This window comes from Grampus griseus, assembly GCF_964374135.1.
Source record: "Grampus griseus genome assembly, chromosome: 2".
NCBI classification, from domain to species: domain Eukaryota; kingdom Metazoa; phylum Chordata; class Mammalia; order Artiodactyla; family Delphinidae; genus Grampus; species Grampus griseus.
Window position 1 is genome coordinate 15381798 of NC_139018.1, and position 20130 is coordinate 15401927.

General features: G+C 36.7%; 1 protein-coding gene across 3 annotated transcripts in view; it reads right to left on the reverse strand.

Moving 5' to 3' along the window:
* Positions 1-19411, reverse strand: part of SPATA7 (spermatogenesis associated 7) — a 35970-nt gene extending 16559 nt beyond the window's left edge. For 2 of the 3 annotated variants that reach the window (XM_082647988.1, XM_082647987.1), the window contains exons 1-5: positions 19269-19411; positions 14833-14907; positions 12845-12940; positions 9348-9395; positions 2913-3046 (exon numbers count right to left, since the gene is read on the reverse strand). In XM_082647988.1, coding sequence (XP_082504114.1) covers positions 2913-3046; positions 9348-9395; positions 12845-12940; positions 14833-14907; positions 19269-19287 — 372 coding nt within the window. In that variant the 5' untranslated portion in view covers positions 19288-19411. Of the gene's footprint in view, positions 1-2912; positions 3047-9347; positions 9396-12517; positions 12537-12844; positions 12941-14832; positions 14908-19268 lie in introns of those variants that run through there. The other variant, XM_082647989.1, reaches the window with a different exon arrangement.
* Between the last annotated feature and the right edge of the window lie 719 nt (positions 19412-20130).

Genomic DNA, 20130 nt, shown 5'->3' on the forward strand with positions numbered 1-20130 from the left:
AAATTAATGATTTTTCTTGAACTATTGAGAGAACTAAGGTCACAACTAACCTAAAATCCACAGTGATATAGGTACCTGCAGGGAGAAACAGAACCTAAGCATTTACTTATTTGGGACAGATGCTGCTGAATGACATATAAACTGGTAAGAAGATTATGCTAGAAGTTTTTAGCTAATTGCTAAGGACTGAGTGTGGACTAGTGTAAGAGTATGAAGCCTCTGAGACTTGGGGAGTTTGTACCCTCTTGCAGGCTTTTCCTCTAGGAAAGAGCTTTTCCACCAAAAGCTCTCAGGGAAGAGCAGGAAGAATCCTGAGAAAATTTCCCCCTTCCCTTGTTTCTTTGGCATGGCTAGGGGAGGGGAACAGCACGCATTGCAGAAATTACTCTCAGACCAATTTTTCCTTTCTCTCAATCTACAGGGGGAAATTCCCTTCACTTTGCCACATAACAATTACAGAAGTGATATTCCATCACCTTTGCTGCATCCCATAGGTTAGAAGCAAGTTACAGGTACTGCCTACACTCAAGACGAGGGGATTATTTAAGGGTGGGGATCACTGTGGGGCTTAGAATCCTGCCTACTACTGTGGGTCAAATAGAAAGTACACAAGAAGAAAGAAGAAATGAAAACATACTAAATGCTCCACTTTAAAAGGCAAAGATTATCAGAGTGAATAATCTGACCCACCTAAAACCTATCTAAAATATTAGGATTAAAAAATGGAAAAAGTGGGGGCTTCCCTGGTGGCGCAGTGCTTGAGAGTCCGCCTGCCGATGCAGGCGACATGGGTTCGTGTCCCGGTCCGGGAAGATCCCACATGACGCGGAGCGGCTGGGCCCATGAGCCATGGCCGCTGAGCCTGCGCGTCTGGAGCCTGTGCTCTGCAATAGGAGAGGCCACAACAGTGAGAGGCCCGCGTACCGTTAAAAAAAAAAAAAAGGAAAAAGATATACCAAAGGAATACTAATGAAATGAAAGCTGGTTTAACTATATCACTATCAGAAAACACTTTAATATAAAAAGCATCAAGGCAAAGAAGTTCAAACCACAGTGACAACAGGTTAGATTCACCAAGAAAATATATCATCTCTAAGTCTGTATGTATATAATAATATAGACTCAAAAATATAAAACAAAAATTGCTAGTACTAATTCTTGGAGAAATAGCTAAATATATAATCATGTGAAAGATTTCTCTTAATAAAAGATAGACTAATTAGACAAAAAGATCAACAAGATTTGAACACCTAAAAGATATAAAACTTAATCTAATGCATACACTATATATTAAATACTACATACAGCTACAGAATATATTTTCTTTTCAAACATATATGACATAGTGCATTACAAAATATTGTCCAAACAAATAAAAGAAAAAAAAAACTGTCTACCTACTGGGCCATAAAACAAGTCTCAACAAATTTCAAGAAATGGATATCACACAGATGTTCCCTGATCAAAATACAATTAGGCTAGAAATCTGTAACAAAGAGAAAACCAGGAAAAAAAATAGAGATCAATAAACACTTCTAAAAGACGCTTGAGTTAAAGAATAAATTATAATGGAAACTGTAAAATACTTTGAACTGAACCATAATAAAAATACCACATATCAAAACTTGTGGCATGCAGCTAAAGCAGCACTTGAAGGAAAATATATAGCCTTAAAAATGCTCATACTATGAAAGAAGTGAGGCTGAAAATAAACTAAACAAAAGTAGAAGAAAGTACTGTAACATAAACTCAAAGAAAGCCAAAAGAGGAAAATAAAGCATGAACATTACCCAACTAGAAAACAAAGTACAACAGAAAGGATCAATGCAGTAAAAGATGTGCCCTTAAAAAGATTAATAAAACTGACAAATCTCTGGTGAGAATAATAAAGAAAAGACTGAAGGCACAAATAAACAACATTAGGATAAAAAGAAGAACTAATACATATTCAATAGAGATTATGAAATGATTTAAGAGATATTATGAACAAGTCTATGCCACGAATTTGAAAATTTAGATGAAATGGACAACCTTCTACATATGTACAACTTATGAAAACAGTTCTATAATGATTTCAAAAATTGCAGTCAAAAATCTCACAAATAAAACTCTAGGCCCAAATAATTTTAGTGCTGAGTTCCATCAAATTCAAGGAACAAATAATTCCAAACTTACATAAACTACTCTAGGGCATGGAAAAAGAGGAAATAGCACCGAGTTTATTTTATGAGGCTAGCAAAACCTGACATAGCAGAAAATAGGGAAAATGACAGGTCAATATCAATAATGGACATAGATGCTAAAACCCTAAACAAAATATTAGCAACTGTATCTGGTAATGTATAAAAAAAGGAATTACATCATGACAAACCTGTGTTTATACTAGGGATGCAAAGTTGATTTAACATTAGAAACTCTCTTATAATTCACTACATTTGAACAGATTAAAAAGAAAAATTGTACCATCATTTCAAAAAATGCAGAAAAAGAATTTGATAAAATTAACACACATTCATGAGAAAGGAAAAAAATCCTCTTAGCAAACTAGGAATCGAAAAGAATTCCCTTAATCAGATGATAAAGGGTATCACAAAAAACCTAAAGCAGGGGTCAGCAAACTATAGCCTACAGGTCAAATCTGGCCCACCACCTTATATGTTAATAAAGTTTTACTAGAACAAAGCTACGTCCATTCATTTACGTACTGTCTATGGCTGCTTTCCAATGGCACAATAGTTGTGACAGAGACACAATAGTTGTGGCCTGGAAAGCCTAAAATATTTACTATTTGGCTATTTACAGGAAAGTGTACCAATTCTGACCTATAGTAAACATTATCAAAAAGTCAGGTTCCACCACCAATGAAGTATCTTAGAAACATTTACTTTTAAAAGGTAAAAGTACTACCTTACCTTTTGTAGAGTGTTAAATAATGACTTGGAATTACTTTTAGAATTGGATTGCATTGCAGTTTTAGTTAATTTCAATTCCCTTTCACACCGTGCTAATCCCTTTTTGAGTTTCTCTCTTCGTTGTTGGTCTGCATCTGAGGGGAAAAAAATCTTTTGAAATACAGAATAAAATAGAAAAATTAATTTTTTGGTGTTAGACGACTAGTAAAGGGCACTTTTTTCTTGCTAAAAATGTTTATACTACTGATATGTAAATAAAAATCCATATACTTTTCTGTATAAAGATAACAAATATTTAATTCATAGAAACTTCAAATGGATTGACTACTTAAAGAGCAGAAACAAGATATGACAAATTGATTAAGCCTAAGGGCTCAAGGGAGCAATTCCTAGCAGATATAGAGATATAAAGGTTAGAAATGCTTGACCGTGTTGTCTGCAACTGTAATCACCAAATGCAGAGTTTGAATTAATCCATATACTCCCCCGCAAATGAAATATTATTGTCAATACCATCATATGCTATAAAAATTTAAGCTTTATATGAGTCAAAAAAATGACACTAAATTTTAAAACATTATTTTTAATTAGGATAACTGATTTCCATTTTTCTTAACTGCTAGTCATTTGAAAATACAAACGAAAAAGGGGGTTTCACATTTTAGTGTGCATTAAGTCAGGTATTGAGTCATTATCAAAGACTGAAAATGGGAAAATGAAAGCTAGTCAAGTTTCAGTGTTAAAAAGAAGGCTAACCATAAGTAAAATGACTTGTATTTTCATGTAAAATTTAAAATTTAACATATACTTTTTAATTGGAATCTATATCAACTTAATGAACAAGATAATTTCAAGTTTCAAATCACCCTGATTTAGGGGGAAAAAAAGGGGCAAAAGGTTTGAAAAGACACTTACTAAAGATATACAAATGGCCAATAAGCATATGAAAAAATGCTTTACATCCTTAATCATGAGGAAAATGCAAATTAAAATCATAATGAGACACCACTTCACACCCACTAGAATGGCTATAATCAAAAAAGGAGTTAATAACATGTTAGCAAGGATATGGAGTAACTGAAATCCTAATTACGTTGGAGGCGAGAATATAAAATGGTATGGCCACTTTAGAAAACAGTTTGGCAGTTTCTTAAAAAGTTAAGTATAATTTACCACATGACCTAGCAATTCTATTCTCAGGTGTATGCCCAAGAGAAATGAAAATTCATATTCACACGAAAGACTTGTACATGAATGTTCATAGCGCACTATTCATAATGGTCAAAAAACAGAAACAGCGCATCAGTCAATTGATAAATAGACAAAATGTGGCATTATCCATACAACAGAATACTATTTAACAATTAAAAAGGAACGAAGTACTGATTTAGGTTACCATACAGGTTAATCTCAAAAACATTATTCTAAGTAAAAGTCTAATGCAAAAAAACACATATATGACTCCATTTATATAAAATGTCCAGAAAAGGCAAATGTATAGAGAAAGAAAGCAGATTAGTGGCTTCCAAGGCTAGGAGTGGGATGAGGAAGCAGCTGCAAAGCTATCATTTTGGGGATCTTCTTAAGGTGAGGAAAATATTCTGAAACTGGTTTGTAGTGATGATTGCACAATTCTGTAAGCTTAGTAAAAATCCATGAATTTTATGGTATGAAAATTATTTGCCAATAAAACTGCTATAAAAAATAAAGCCGGGCTTTCCTGGTGGCGCAGTGGTTGAGAGTCCGCCTGCCGATGCAGGGGACACAGGTTCGTGCCCCGGTCCGGGAAGATCCCACATGCTGCGGAGCGGCTGGGCCCGTGAGCCATGGCCGCTAAGCCTGAGCGTCTGGGGCCTGTGCTCCGCAACGGGAGAGGCCACAACAGTGAGAGGCCCGCGTACCGCAAAAAAAAAAAAAAGTCTTTCTAATGCATTAGAATATGGCATTATTTAGACAATTCAACAAAGTATATAGAGATATTCTAGCTTTGATAAAGACTGAAATTATCAAGTCAGTTGTCTGCTATGACAGAAGAGTATATCTTATAAAAACAGAGATGAATCAAAACCACAGATTTCTTTCTTTTTTAAAATATGTCTATAAAGCCTGTTTCTAAGTTAGTTCATACTGATTATAATGAGCATCAGCTTTGTAACACACAAAGTAATGATTATTAATTACACTTTGGTTTGGTGATTACAATCTTTGCAATTCTTCTAGCCATCACAATTTTCTTCATTTACATGGCCAGAAAGAAAAACTCCTGTCTCAACTGACTGAAAGAAAATATCATGGGATAAATAAGCACTAGCTAAGTCTAAATTCTAAAAACAAAAAATAGGAGTAATTCTTTAAATACAACTTATATGCCGTCAATTTCTGAATTTTTATCTCCATCCTCGAACTCTCTCCTGAACTCCAGACTTTGTATTCCAACTGCCTCCTCAGCATCTCCACCTGGATTTCTAAGAGGTATTTATTTTGAACTTAAAATGACCAAGACTTAACTCTTGATTCACTTCCTCCCCTAAATATCTTCCTATCATATTCCTCATTTCAGTAAGTTGTAACTGTCATTTTAGTTGACAGACTCTAAGTATCGGGAGTCATCTTTGACTCACTCTTCTTTTTCTCTCATATTCTATCTACATCCAGTCCATCAGTAAATACTGTTGACACACATCTGAAATATTTCCAGAATCCAGCCATTTCACATTCCCTCTACTTACAGGCACTTTGGTCCAAGTCACCACTATTTCTCATCTGAATTACTGTCTCCTAACTAGTCATTCTGCTTCTACCACTGACCCTTATAGACTATTCTTAACTCACCAGCCAGAAAGATGCTTTTAAAGTTAAACTGGCTCTGTTCCTTCTCCTCTACTCAAGACCCTCCAATGGCTTCCAATTTCATTTAGAGTGAAAGCCAAAGTGCTTGCAAATAGTCATAGCCCTATGTGGTCTGCACCTCTTTGTCCCATCTCAGTGACCTCATCGCTTGTCACTCTTCAGCTGGCTTATTTCACACCAGCTATACAGCTCTTCTTGCTGTTCCCCTGGATCCACTGATCACAATGCCATGTCAAGGCTTTTGTACGTGCTGTTTTCTCCATCTTGATTGCTCTTCCCTCCTTTACCCACTTGCTTCTCCCTTATTTCTTTCAGGTCTCTGCTCACCTTATCAGTGAGGCCTTCTTCTCCAAAGTCCCAATCTCCCTTATCCTGCTTCATTCTTTTTCATTGCACTTATTACCATCTAATATAGTCTATATTTACTCATTTCTTTGCATTTGCTTATCGTTTGTCTCCTTCAACCGGAATGTAAGGTCTATAAAAGCAAACAGTAGGTGTCCAATAAATAATTGCTGAATTAGTCACTGAATAAACTCTAGTGTACTAAACAAAATATGCAAAATGCCTGATTATTTTAAATTGGTGAATTTGGATTTTAAATTGGTGAATTTGGTTCAGTAAGAGGATTAATACATACATTCAGGCTTGTTAATTACACAACCTGAATAAAAAAGAGATAATCTTGTCTTATACATCTATTGTTCAGGAATTTGTTCAGTATGAAAATTTAGCAAAACTTTCCCATTTAGAGCCTAGTTAAAGAAGATTATTTGATCTAATGTCAACTGGGTAAAACCACCTTAATTCAAATGATTCAGATTTTGAAAGCCTAAAAATATTGAACCAGTTTTCTGTGCTATAAAAAGTTACTAATATGATACAGAAGGAGAAATATACAGCATAGAAATTAAAAATCTGGAAGGATCCTTAGAGATTATCTATCTTTCATTTTACAAAAGAGGAGGGAAAGACATAAAATGACTAGCCCATATAGCTTGTGTGCTATGGTGAAACTGGTCTTTAAAAATATATACTCAACACTGTACTCTTGCCTAAAATGCCTTTACCCTTCTTATAAAATTATTCAAATCCTAAGACTCATTCAAAGATATGAGAACCTACATGAAGGCTTGTTGCAAACATAAAGGTCACAGAAGAGAGAGAATACAAAGTGCCAAGCACAGGGCCTGATAAAGACACTATGCTCACTGGTGGCAACTGGCTCAGCTTAAGTCCCATCTGTTCCTATCTGTTCCACTACGAAAATGTACAATCAGAGATAGGTACGACCAATCCCGTTGTCTGTGATCTTTCCCAGATTGCGCATAAGGGGCATTCTCCTATCTATGCTCTCATTCATTTATCACTTAGCATGCACTACTTGAAGCTGTTATTTATTTTTTAATGCAGAAGTTCTCTCTCAAACTGTAAATAACAATTAAGTTCAAACAGCAGCTTAAGAAAATACTAAACTTAAAGTTTATAATATTTGATATTTATATAATTACAATAAGACAAGCACAGGCTGTGATATCCGTGCTCTTTGGCTATTTTAAAGTATGCATTTCTTGATTGGACTCAAAGGCCTCAAAAGGTCTTAAATGGTATCTTTCAGAACATTTTAAAATAGGAATTTCAAATTTTGTGGTCTGATTATTTCCTTAGTAAAGATTTCTAAAAATAGAAATATTTTTCTATGTACATACCATATGTATGTACATACAAAGGGGAGATATATCATGATTCTATAATAATATATGTCAATAGCTTTTCAGATACAAATAACTACCATGTTTATCAGTTAGCTATTAGGATACAAATAGTAGATAATATTTATCTGAAGAAAAGTGCCAGTTATGGTATTTTTAATGAATAATTCAGTAATTTAAAAAATTTATTTATTTTATTTATTTACTTTTGGCTGCGTTGGGTCTTCGTTGCTGCATGCATGCTTTCTCTAGTTGCGGTGAGCGGGGGCTACTCTTCATGGCGGTGTGCAGGTTTCTCACTGCAGTGACTTCTCTTGTTGCGGAGCATGGGATCTAGGCACGCAGGCTTCAGTAGTTGTGGCCTGTGGGCTCTAGAGCACAGGCTCAGTAGTTGTGGTGCACAGGCTTAGTTGCTCGGTGGCATGTGGGATCCTCCCGGACCAGGGATCGAACCTGTGTCCTCTGCATTGGCAGGCGGATTCTCAACCGCTGCGCCACCAGGGAAGTCCCTAATTCAGTAATCTTAACAAGCTGAGGGCAGTGAGAATCACAGAATTCTAGAACTTAAACCTTGCCAAGCTTTTCAGTACTGAAGTACTTCAGTACTTCAGTACATCCGAATTTTTATATACAGGAAAAATGAAACCCAGAGTAGTTAAATTACTTATCCAAAGCTACACAGTGATTTACTGGCAGAGCCTGGGCTCAACTGTAAGTTCTTATACTGAGAAATACAATACAAGCTTCTTTTATGGATGATTTTTAAAAGCTAGAAAATGCTTCCTCAAAATGCAGCATGTCAATACCCATTAGGAGGGTTACTATCAAAAAAAACAGAGAACAAGTGTTGGGGAGGACGTGGAGAAACTGGAACCCTCAAATTGGAAATTGGGAATATAAGATTAAAAGCAGATTTACCATATGGTCCAGAAATTCCATTTCTGGGTATATACACAGAAAAACTGAAAGCAAGGTCTCAAACAAATATTCGTACATCCATGTCTATAGAAGAATTATTCACAATTGCCAAAAGGTGGAAACAACCCAACTGTTCATTGACTTATGAACATATAAACAAAATATGGTAGTACATACAATGGAATATTAGTCAGCCTTAAAAAGCAAGAAGATTTCTGACACATTACAACATGGATGAGCCTTAAGGACACTGTGCAAGTGAAATAAGTCAATCACAAAAAGAAAAACACTGGATAATTCCACTTAAATGAGTTACCTAGGGAACTAGGTAACATTGAGACAGAATATAGAACAATGGTTGCAGGGTGAATGGGGAGTTACTCTTTAATGGGTGTGAAGTTTCAGTTTTGCAAGATGAAAAGAATTCTGAAAATGGATAGTGGTTATAGTTGTACCACAATATGAATGTACTTAATGACACTGAATTGTAGACTTAAAAATGGTTAAGATGGGGTCTTCCCTGGTGGCACAGTGGTTGAGAATCTGCCTGTCAATGCAGGGGACACGGGTTCGAGCTCTGGTCTGGCAAGATCCCACATGCCGTGGAGCTACTAAGCCCGTGCGCCACAACTACTGAGCCTGCGCTCTAGAGCCTGTGAGCCACAACTACTGAGCCCATGTGCCACAACTACTGAAGCCTGCGCACCTAGAGCCCATGCTCCACAACAAGAGAAGCCACCTTAATGAGAGGCCTGTGCACCACAACGAAGAGTAGCCCCCGCTCGCTGCAACTAAAACGAAAGCCCATGCACAGCAACAAAGACCTAATGCAGCCAAAAATGAATAAATTTATTAAAAAAATAAAGTTAAAAAAATGGTTAAGATGGTAAATTTTAGGTCATGTGTAGTTTACCATAATTTTTTTTTTAAAGGCAATATGTTAAAAATTACTTACATTTGATGCTGGCACTCATGCTTAGTGGAACTGAGCAGTCTACTGCAGCTGAAAGAAAGATCAGTTGTTTAATATTATTCTTAATTTTTATAAATGACAATAAATATCAAATGCGAAAATCACAAAAAGTTCCAGAACTTGCACTTCCTTGTTTTGATTTTTATTCTACTTATAGAGATGAAAAATACCTTTGATAAAAAATATACTGGTTGGGATTAACAGCTCATTAGATACTGCAGAAGGAAATATTAGTGAACTTGAAAACACAGCAATATAAATATTCAAAATGAAACAGAGTAAAGACTGGAAAACAAATGTGCAGAGCATCACTGACTTAACCTACCTGTATCACTCACTTAACATACTTGTAACTGGAGTCCCAAAACAAGCTTGAGAAAATAAAAGAGCAGAATTGGAGCACCTACATTATCTAATTTCAAGACTTACTGTAATGCTATAGTGATGACAGCAGTGTGGTATTCTAATAGACAAACAGATCAACAGAACTGAAGAGTAAGTCCAGAAACAGACTCTTGCATATGGTCAATTGTCTTTTAAAAAGTGCCAAGGCAGTTCCATAAGGAAAGGACAATCTCTTCAACAGATCGTACTTCAATATTTAGATATCCATAGGCAAAAAAGTGATCCTTATATCATACCTTATAAAAAAACTAACCCAAAATGGATTATAAACTGAAATGTAGGAGCTAAAACTTATACTTCTAGAAGAAAACACACAAGAAAATCTTAATGACCTAAGATTAGGCAAAGATTTCTTAAACAGGATATGAAAAGCATAAACTATTAAAAATTTGAAAAGCTGGACTTGATTTCACATAGAACAAAATATTTTTCTTTAGATTTTTTAATCATTTAAAATATAAACTTCAGAAAACATGAACCAAAATTTAAAAACGTTAGCTCTTCTAATGATAAAATTAAAAAATAAAAGACACTGGTGAAAAACTGGTGGAATTCAAATAAGGTCTGTATTTAATAATATTGTGTCAATATTAATTTCCTGGTTTTAATAATCGTATTATAGCTTTGGAAGATTTTGACATCAGGAAAAGCTGGGTGAAGGGTTTCTTTGACATTCTGTACTATTTTTGCAACTTTTCTGTAAGCCTAAAGTTATTTCATAATAAAAACTTCAGAAAATGAAAAGACAAGTCACAGACTGGGAGAAAATATTTGCAAAATATGTATATGACATAGGACCCATATTCATATAAAGAGAACTCTCAAAACTTAATACTAAGAAGACAAACAATCCATTTTTTAAAAATGGGCAAAAAATTTAAATAGATATTTCACCAAAGAAGATATACAGATGGCAAATAAGCATAAGAAAAGTTGCTCAATGAAAAGGGAACCCCTGTGCACTGCTGGTGGTACAATCACTATGGAAAACAGTATGAAGGTTCCTCAAAAAATTAAAAATAGAACTACTATATGATTCAGTAATTCCATTTCTGGGAATTTACCTGAAGGAAATAAAAACAGTAATTAAAAAGCTATATGCACTCCAATGTTCACCACAGCATTATCCACAACAGCCAAGATATGGGAGCAAGCTAAGTGACTATTGATAGATGAATGAATAAAGAAGATGTGGTGTACATATATGATGGAATATTACTCAGCCATAAAAAATGAAGTCTTGTCTTTTGCTATAACATGAATGGATCTAGAGGGTATTATGAGAAGTGAAATAAGTCAGACAAAAAAGACAAATACTGTATGATCTCACTTATATGTGGAATCCGAAAAACAAAACGAACAAACAAAATGAAAAGACTCAGATACAAAGAGTAAATGAGTGGTTGCCAGAAAGGAGGGAGCTGGGAATGGGGGGCAAAATAGGTGAAGGGGATTAAGAGGTACAAGCCTCCCTTTATACAATAAATAAGCCACGGATAAGTACTACATAGCATAAGGAATAGGGTCAATAATATTGCAATTAACTTTTTATGGGGACAGGTGGTTAGTAGACTTGGTGATCATTTCATAATGTATGCAAATGTCAAATCACTATGTAGTACACCTGAAACGTAATATTGTATGTCAACTATATTTCAATTAAAAAAAGGGAAAAAAAAGTTGCTCAACATCATTAGACATTAGGGAAATAGAAACTAAAACCCTATGAGATACCATTACATATCCACTAGGACTGCCAATAGGAAGTGTTGATGAGGATGTGGAAGTGATGGAAATGAAAAATGTCACTCTGGAAAACAGTCTGGCAGTTTCTTATAAAGTTAAACATACACTTTACCATATTACGCCACCATTCCACTCCTAGCAAATAAATTTATCCAAGTGAAATGGAAACATACATTCAAAGATTCTATGTGAATGTGTACAGCAGCTTTATTCCTAATTGCCAAAAGTGAGTCAATACAATCCAGATGTCCACCAACTGATGAAGTGATAAACTAATTGTGGTATATTCATTAAATGGAATACTGCTTAGCAATAACAAGGAAGAAATACTGAACATGGATTAGTTTCGAAAGTGTTAACTAATTGAGATAAGCCAGACCCAAAATGATACATATTGTATAATTCCATTTATATGAAATTCTAGAAGAGGCAAAACTATAGTGAGAGAAAGGAGATCAGTGGTTGCCAGGAACTGGAGGGAAGAGAGTGATTGCAAAGGACCAGGGAGAACCTTTTGGGACGATGAAAGTGTTCTATACCAGGAGTCAGTGAACATTCTCCGTAAAGGAACAGAGAGCTAATTCTACAGGCTTTGCAGGGTGATATAGCCTCTGTCACAACTAGTCAACTCTGCCTTTTAGTGTAAAAGCCACCAGACGATGTGTAAAAGAATGAATGTGACTGTGTTTATTTATGGACGACAGAATTTCAATTTTATGTAACGTTCACATGTTACAAAATATTATTCTTCTGATTTTTTTCAACCATTTAAAAATATAAATAGCACTCTTAGTTCAGGAGCTGTACAAAAAGAGGTGGCAGGATGACTTGGCCTGCAAGCTGTAGTTAGCCCATCCTTCTTTTATAGCATGACTGTAGTGGTGATCATAAAAATGTATATATTTTTCAAAAATTTCAACTGTACACTTAAAATTAGTTCATTTTATTATATTTAAGTTACACCTCAATAAAGCTGACAAAAAGAAAAAAATTGTAGTTACCATCTTCTCTGTGTAGCTTCTTCAAATTTGAAAACAGAAGAGAAGATCATAAACTTTTGTTTTATTAAGATCAGCATCTAATCGCAAAAATATATTAGGAATAACAGGTAAAATGAAACAACATAGATATTACATTCAAATACAGTTAATAAAAATGGCATTTTGAATTTGCTAGGTATATAGAGTCTGTGGTTGGTATCTTACTACACCAAACACAAACCCATGGGTATATAATGTATTCATTTTTGCTACAGATTTACACTATTAGAAGTGAAGCTGAGAAGGGTTTAAATTGGGTACAGAAAGTTAACATTTGCACGTTTTTACCTTTGGCTGAAAGGATTTTATTATAGTGAACAGCCATGTGATTCTTGACCAGTTGGAGGGTACTTAGTCTGAGAGAGGAGGAGTCAGTGCAAAAAGCTAAAAATTAAAACATATTTAATCATTATATATTTAAAATATAAAAGTCATCATGAGATAAACAAGTTACTGATTATTAAGCTCCTTTTTATAAAATGTTCTGAAGTTTAACCATGGAGATACTGACATCATATCTGTGATGCTGAACATGTCCTAGCTGTCACCTTGCACTGATAACGAGCTATTCACTACTTTGCGTTCAAACCTTTCTAGGAATAAGTTTTACAAGCCTGAGAGTTTTGGGAAGAGACTGAGAAATATAATCTACCATTACATTTACAAAACTATTTCTTATCGACAGCTCTCAATCTCATAACTAAAAACGTTTAGCTGCTTGCCTGATGATAAAATAATGTTACCACTGTTAACACTTGAATACATGGAGTCTGGGAAATCAAACAAATCCCAAACTCCGAAACTCTAGGCAAAGATTCTATTCTGAGATGCAAACTTCTAATTTTACATCTGAAAACAAGACCTACAAATCTGTTTACTGCATTCTTTTTGAAGTATTAGGACTATCTTAAGACAAGTATAATTACAAAGAAATTGGATGACATTAAACTTCTTGACCTCCTCTAAACTGTTAAAAGAAATCTTAGAATTAAGCATGTATATATTAGTTTAAATGTATAAAATGTAAATGTAGGCATAACTTTTTTAAATATTAAAAAGTTTTTGAGAATACATGCATGTGGTTAAAAATTATAGCTAAAATGGCATAGAGACATTGAAAAAGAAGTGAATTTCCTGCCCTGACCCCTAGGGCAGAATTTCCTTCCAAGGAAATTCTATGCATAATAAAAGTATATACAATAATGATAACCTTGACACTAATACTACAACTACTACTAAAAACATTTATTGAATAGGTACCATGCATATATTGCTCTAAGCTCTTTACCTGTAAAAACTCATTTAGTCATTATTATCACCATTTAATAGACGTGCAAACTGAGGCAGAGAGATGTGAGTAAGGTCTTCAAGGTCACACAGCTGATAAAGGATGCAGTTTAGATGTGAACCAAGGCAACCTCATACTTACAATCACTATTCCTATACCAGCTCTGCACATATATTCTTTAAAAAAAAGTTAGTATACGACGTATTGTTCTTTATCCTGCTTTTCTATGTATGTATCTTTTAAAACTAGTTCAAAATTTTTATTTAAAAATTGATTTTCAAAGTTTATGATTCTGGCTCTATGTGTATATATGCTTTATTACAAAGAAATAAATGAAGTAACAGAAAATGATTCTTCTTTCACATTTGGAGGATCAGTATAAAGGATTTTTCATGTAAGTAAGGAAAGAAAGACTTTCAATTAGTATTTTGCCTAAAAACCCAGGCTAAAACATTTTAAGCTATAATTATAAAAATACTTTAAATGTACATTAAAATTTACTTTAAAGGCTTTAAAATGTGAAAACATCTACAGAATACAGATTCCGCTTTCATAGAATCTAGAAGTCCAATTGGATAAAGAGGCCCAGTTGGATAAGTGTTTGCTCCTGATACAAAATGCATTTTTCAAGGGCTCTTTTCCTCTGCACAGCTTTTCCTTTTCAGTGCTGTGTCTTTAACAATCTGCTAATCACCATTTTAACAAGGAAGGCATGCCTTCAGCCAGGGTAGTTGGCCAGCAAAGAGAAGAGCTGGGCTGGAGCTGCAGCAGGGAGCACAAGGTAGCAAGGTCCACATCCAGGGCGTGATGGGCTCCTAAATTCTCTAACCTCAAGAATTCCTATAATATGTAATTATAATTGATAATATGAAGTTCAAATATTGATTAAATGAAGTATTTTTTCATCATGTTACATAATTTACAAATAAAGGAAACACACTTGGTCAATCTTTTAACAATCTTTTACCATTTTAAGTACCTCACTTACCATTACTTTTGGTGCTCAAGTGTCCTTTAAATAGGCAGGGTGGACCATATCTGGGAAGGACAGAGGTTGCTCTGACTTTTAACAAAAAAACATGAATTAGGATAAATGAAACACAACTTTCACAAAGACACTACTGAAGACATAAAAAATAATAAACTTATCTTTACCAAAATTGTTTAAAATTTTATTCAATCATATTACTAACCAGCAATGATATATCACACAAAAATTCGGCGGCCATAGATAAAAGGCTTTCTCTTTTAAGAAAATAAGTAATTTTCAAAACAGTTGTGCCTTGAGGCTTAAGTTTCACTGGATAAAATGATAAACACATTAATTATGTTATTTGATATATACTGACTTTATTCAGTAAATCACTGACCTACTGGTTTTTAAATGATTTTGAGACAGAACACAACTAGATTTTCAGTTGATACATATGATTAACTATTTCAGTTAATCATAGGCTGGTCTGTCCTTAAAAATAACTTTAAGTAATCCTCTCACAAAGTAATTTGGTAAATTATAAATTATACAGTATAATATTATTATATATAAGTATATAAAAATGTCAGAATCAGAACTTAATGATTAAAGGTGTCTTAAGGTTCATCTAGTCCAACCCACTTACCCTCTTGGTTGGATTCTATCTAAACATCTTATATTCATAAATTTATTTATTTATTCATTCATTCATTCATTTATTCATGGCTGTGTTGAGTCTTCATTGCTGCCCATGGGCTTTCTCTAGTTGCAGCGAGTGGGGGCTACTCTTTGTTGCAGTGCGTGGGCTTCTCACTGCGGTGGCTTCTCTTGTTGCGGAGAACGGACTCTAGGCACCCGGGCTTCAGTAGTTGTGGCATGTGGCCTCAGCAGTTGTGGCTCGTGGGCTCTAGAGCGCAGGCTAAGTAGTTGAAGCCCACGGGGTTAGCTGCTCTGCAGCATGTGGGATCTTCCCCAGCCAGGGCTCGAACCCGTGTCCCCTGCAATGGCAGGTGGATTCTTAACCACTGAGCCACCAGGGAAGTCCCTAAACATCTTATATTTAAAAGCACCTCTAGTGATGGAAAACTCACTCTGTCCCCTAAAGTCAGTGTCTCATGTTTCAGACCAGATAGGCTGTCAGAAAATTATATATATACTTTATCACAAAATAACTTCTCTCCCGAAAAAGTGATTGTGTTTTGAGGGGTAACCTCCAAGATAGGAAGGCTGAGTTACAGAGTTTAATGGAATTTAACGTGCAAAATATAGTGTATCCCAAGACATGTTTTAAGTGGGTAAAATGGCCAGTCTGCTATCAGGTGAACTTTTATAAGCTATAAAGGTGTGGGGAAGACACAAAGTCTGGAAGAAATATGATGTTTGAAAATAGAAAAAGAGTTATCGAGATAGTAGAACTAAAGTCTAGGATCAGAGAACAAAGCCTGCCAGAACAGACTAAAACAAAAAACAATCTGAGATCAGAATACCCAAGAAGCTCCTTCTACATCATAGGCCAGAGAGCCAGAAGGAAAACTATTAACTTATTTAGGACAAGAGAAGCCAAGGTGATACCACTTGAGCTGGTAATGAAGACAGTCATGAAATTAGCATAGTTTTTGCCCAGAGAGAGAGACTAAACATAAAAAGACCAAACTAACCAACAAACTCTCAAGCAAACCTTATTTCTCCAGAGGGAAAAAAGTGTTGACTTTTTGCCTGCCCAGAATCCAATGCCCCTTTATCTGGAAATAGGACCTCAACCTGCTTGGGGAACCACTCCTCCCCTCTCTTAGCCCAGCTGGTTCAAGTGGAGCCCACTGCTCAGAGGTGGGCATATCACCCCAAACTGGCCAGCAATGATGACTGAATCAGGAATGACTATGTGACCCAAGTCCAGCCAATGAGACATAATCATGGGACTTTTACTGGAACTCTTAGGAAATTCCTAGAACATAAATAAGTGTGGCACTACTGGTGGCCATCTTGCACAACACAATGGGAACCTGTCTGAGAACGAAGCCTACACAGAGGGAAGTGTAACCAAGACCAAATGAGATCCCTGGTAACATCGTCTGAGTATCGGGATCTAACCATGTTTGAAGCTCTACCCTCCCTAGCCTATTCGTACATGAACTCAAAAAGTCGTATTTTAGCTTAAGCCATCTTGAGTTGGGCTTCTTCACCTGTAGTCAAATGCTAACTTACTGAATACCGCTAACTGTGCCTGGCACTGTTCTAAGCACTTTGTAGAAACAAATTCACTTAATCCTTACAACAATCCTATGAGGGGTACTATCATTATCCCCACTTTATAGATGAAGCACAAAGAGGTAAGCATGTAACTTCCCCAAGATTACACAACTACTATGTGACAGATTTCGGGTCTGAACCTAGGCAGTCTGGCTTCTGAGTCAACCATTACACTATCTTGATCAATATAAATTGCTTAGGGCTCAAACCATGCTCCAAGCTACTATATCAAGTGAAACAGGCTAAGAAGTATGTAGTTTATTCCCTCCAAATTCCTTTCTAATGTATGTGTGTTTCCCTTCAGTTCACAGAAAAAGAAAAAGCAGGTATATCTAGAGAAGTTAGAAAGCACAATGTCAGAGAGAATAAATGACAAAAGATAAATTATAACGTTCGATGTCTTAATATTTTGTGCTCTTGAAAGCATCAAAGGTAACCTCTTAATGAAATCAAAGAAATTTAGAAAGTGCAATACTTTCAGTTAAAATTAAGTATTTTAGCTCTGGCTAAAATTACTTATGGTTTCCTATTAATAATTATGGTATGGGAGAACTGACTACCCTAGATCTCTGTTGAATATTACATTTTGTTTAAAAACTCAAAATAAAAAACGTTTGATACTATATATTATATAATGTCCTAAAAATGAAGCTAATTAAATTGGGTAAGTTATAAAAATAGAAACCTTTTTACATTTTGACATGAGCCTGACTTTAAAAATAATTTAATTAATAAATACTGACACTAAGTCTTACTAAGTCTATTATATTCTAAATTTTACATATATCCTTTCCCATGCTCCCACTTCTACCATGGGATAGTTAAGTAAAACAATGGCTCTCGGATTTCACATTCATCACACCTGCGTTCAAAGCCTGTTGTGCCACTTAACTGTGACCTTGGCAAGTTACTTATGATCTTTTAGTTTCTTCACTGTAAAATGAGAATACCTATGTACAAGATGTTCTGTGGATTGAAAAACGTTAACTTGGGAATAGTTTCTGGTACACAGCAAGAGTAATGTTAGCCTATGTGGTAAAACTTCTGAAAACCATTAACAGCACTTTCGTTTGCTTTTTCTGGAACTTAGGTGGCAAGGTGTCAGAGTATACCGTTTGGTGATCAATGAATAGTTATCTCCTACATTTAGAACAGCACTTATTTTGATCAATGATTACATAATAGAGGTGCACTTGTATTCAAAGCAAGACTTGTTGCAAGGAACCATCCAGCAGCTTGGTTTAAAGGTACAGTCTAAAATAGATAAGAACACTGAATTGGGAGAAGAGGTCTGAAGACTGCCTTATCTGCCTCGCTCAGAAAGTGCGAAGATGCAGATTATTTGGACTGGGCTGACTCCTAGAATAAAGTTATATGGCTCAAATTGTTCCACAGTGATGTACATTTTAACCCAGAGTATTCAGTCAAGGGCAGGTATACATACTGACCATGGATTAGTCCTTTGCTCCTAAAACTGTAGCCAGCAATGCTGCATCATTTGGAAGCTTATTAGAAATGTAAAATCTCAGCCCCGCCCCCGCCCCGCATCAGACTTACTGAATCATAACCAGCATTTTAACAAGATTCCTAGGTGATTCCTATTCGCACTAAAGTTAGAGAATCCCTGGGTTACTCAATGGTGTTTTTTTTTCGCGGGGGCGGGGACGGGGTTACAGTATGAAGGATTTTGTATTTACTGAGTACTTACAATGTGCCAGGAGCTTTGTATGTATTATCCGCATTTAATCCTCAAGATTAAATGGGTGTTTTTACCCATTTAATGTAAAAAAAAATCCATGGGTGTTTTTACCACCACCCATGGTTCGAGATGAGGAAACTGAGGCTCACCCCTCGGGAGTGCAGCGGGGCTTAATTTTGGGCCCGGGGAGGTCTGACTCCAAAGACCACATTTGGTTCCTCTGCCTCCGACCCCGAATTCAGGGGACAGGGCCTCCTGGAGTCAGGGCAACAAATTCTGAGCAAGAAGTGGATCTGTGAATCCCGCAAGCAGGGCTTCATCCCGGGCGAGAGGCCTGGGCAGCTCGGGGCAACATTCGGGTCAACACCGGCGACTAAGCAGGGGTCGGGGAGCGCCCAGCGCGCGGCCTCGACCCGCGCGGCCCGTTACCCGGACCCCAGACCCGAGGGTCGGATAGCGGGTCGACGCGAGATGGCGGTCGCCCGCGACAGCTGCCCTTTACCTCTCCGCCTGCCATCCATGCTTAGATCCTCCTGCAGCCGCCGTGGGGACACGCTGGGTCCCCTTTGGTCCTTCCCGGGGCCGGGCCAGCCCCTGCAGCAGACGTTTGGCGAGAAAGAAGCCGCGGGCGGCGGCAGGAGCTGAAGACTGACGCAAAGCAGGTTGCTAAGTGCAGGCTCCAAGGCGCCGGGATTGTGACGTCACGGCGCAGGGACGTGCGCTCCCGCGGCCCCGCGGCCCCGCAGCCCCGCCCCCCGCCGCAGAGGACGCTAGGGTGGACGGACTGGGCGGGGAAAGAGCCCCAAGCGCCAGTCTGTTGCTCTGGATCTCTGCTAGTAGTCCACAGAGCGGCCGCCAGTCAGGAGTCGAGCCACCAGCACCTGGCAGGCCTTATCCCTTCGGGAAGAGAGGGAAGAGATGGTAGTCTCATCTGGCATCCATGTCCCTTGGGTCCCGGAAGGAAGTCAAACGCAATTGGGTAACATTTAACCAGCTCCAAATAATTAAATTTCCAAGCAGTACGTGAACATTTGGATTAGTGAAAATCCTGGGGATGAAAAACATCTACATATTTATATCTTAATTCTTAACCCCAGTAATCAGTTTGCATTTCCTTTCTGCTTACTGAGCTTCCTCCATCCTCTTCCACCACCCTCCTCCGCCTTTTTTATCTTAAGGCGCCAATGTGTTTTCCTTTATGATGGAAGAGAGTTGCAACATGAACAAGGCATTGATTTATCCGTGACTTTGAACAATTTGTTTAATTTTGAAGCAGTTACTTTTGAATTCTTGGAAATAAGAACAGAATGGCGTGTGGAGCATAGTAATGTGTCACTTCTCAGCAGCAGCTCTACTGACATTTT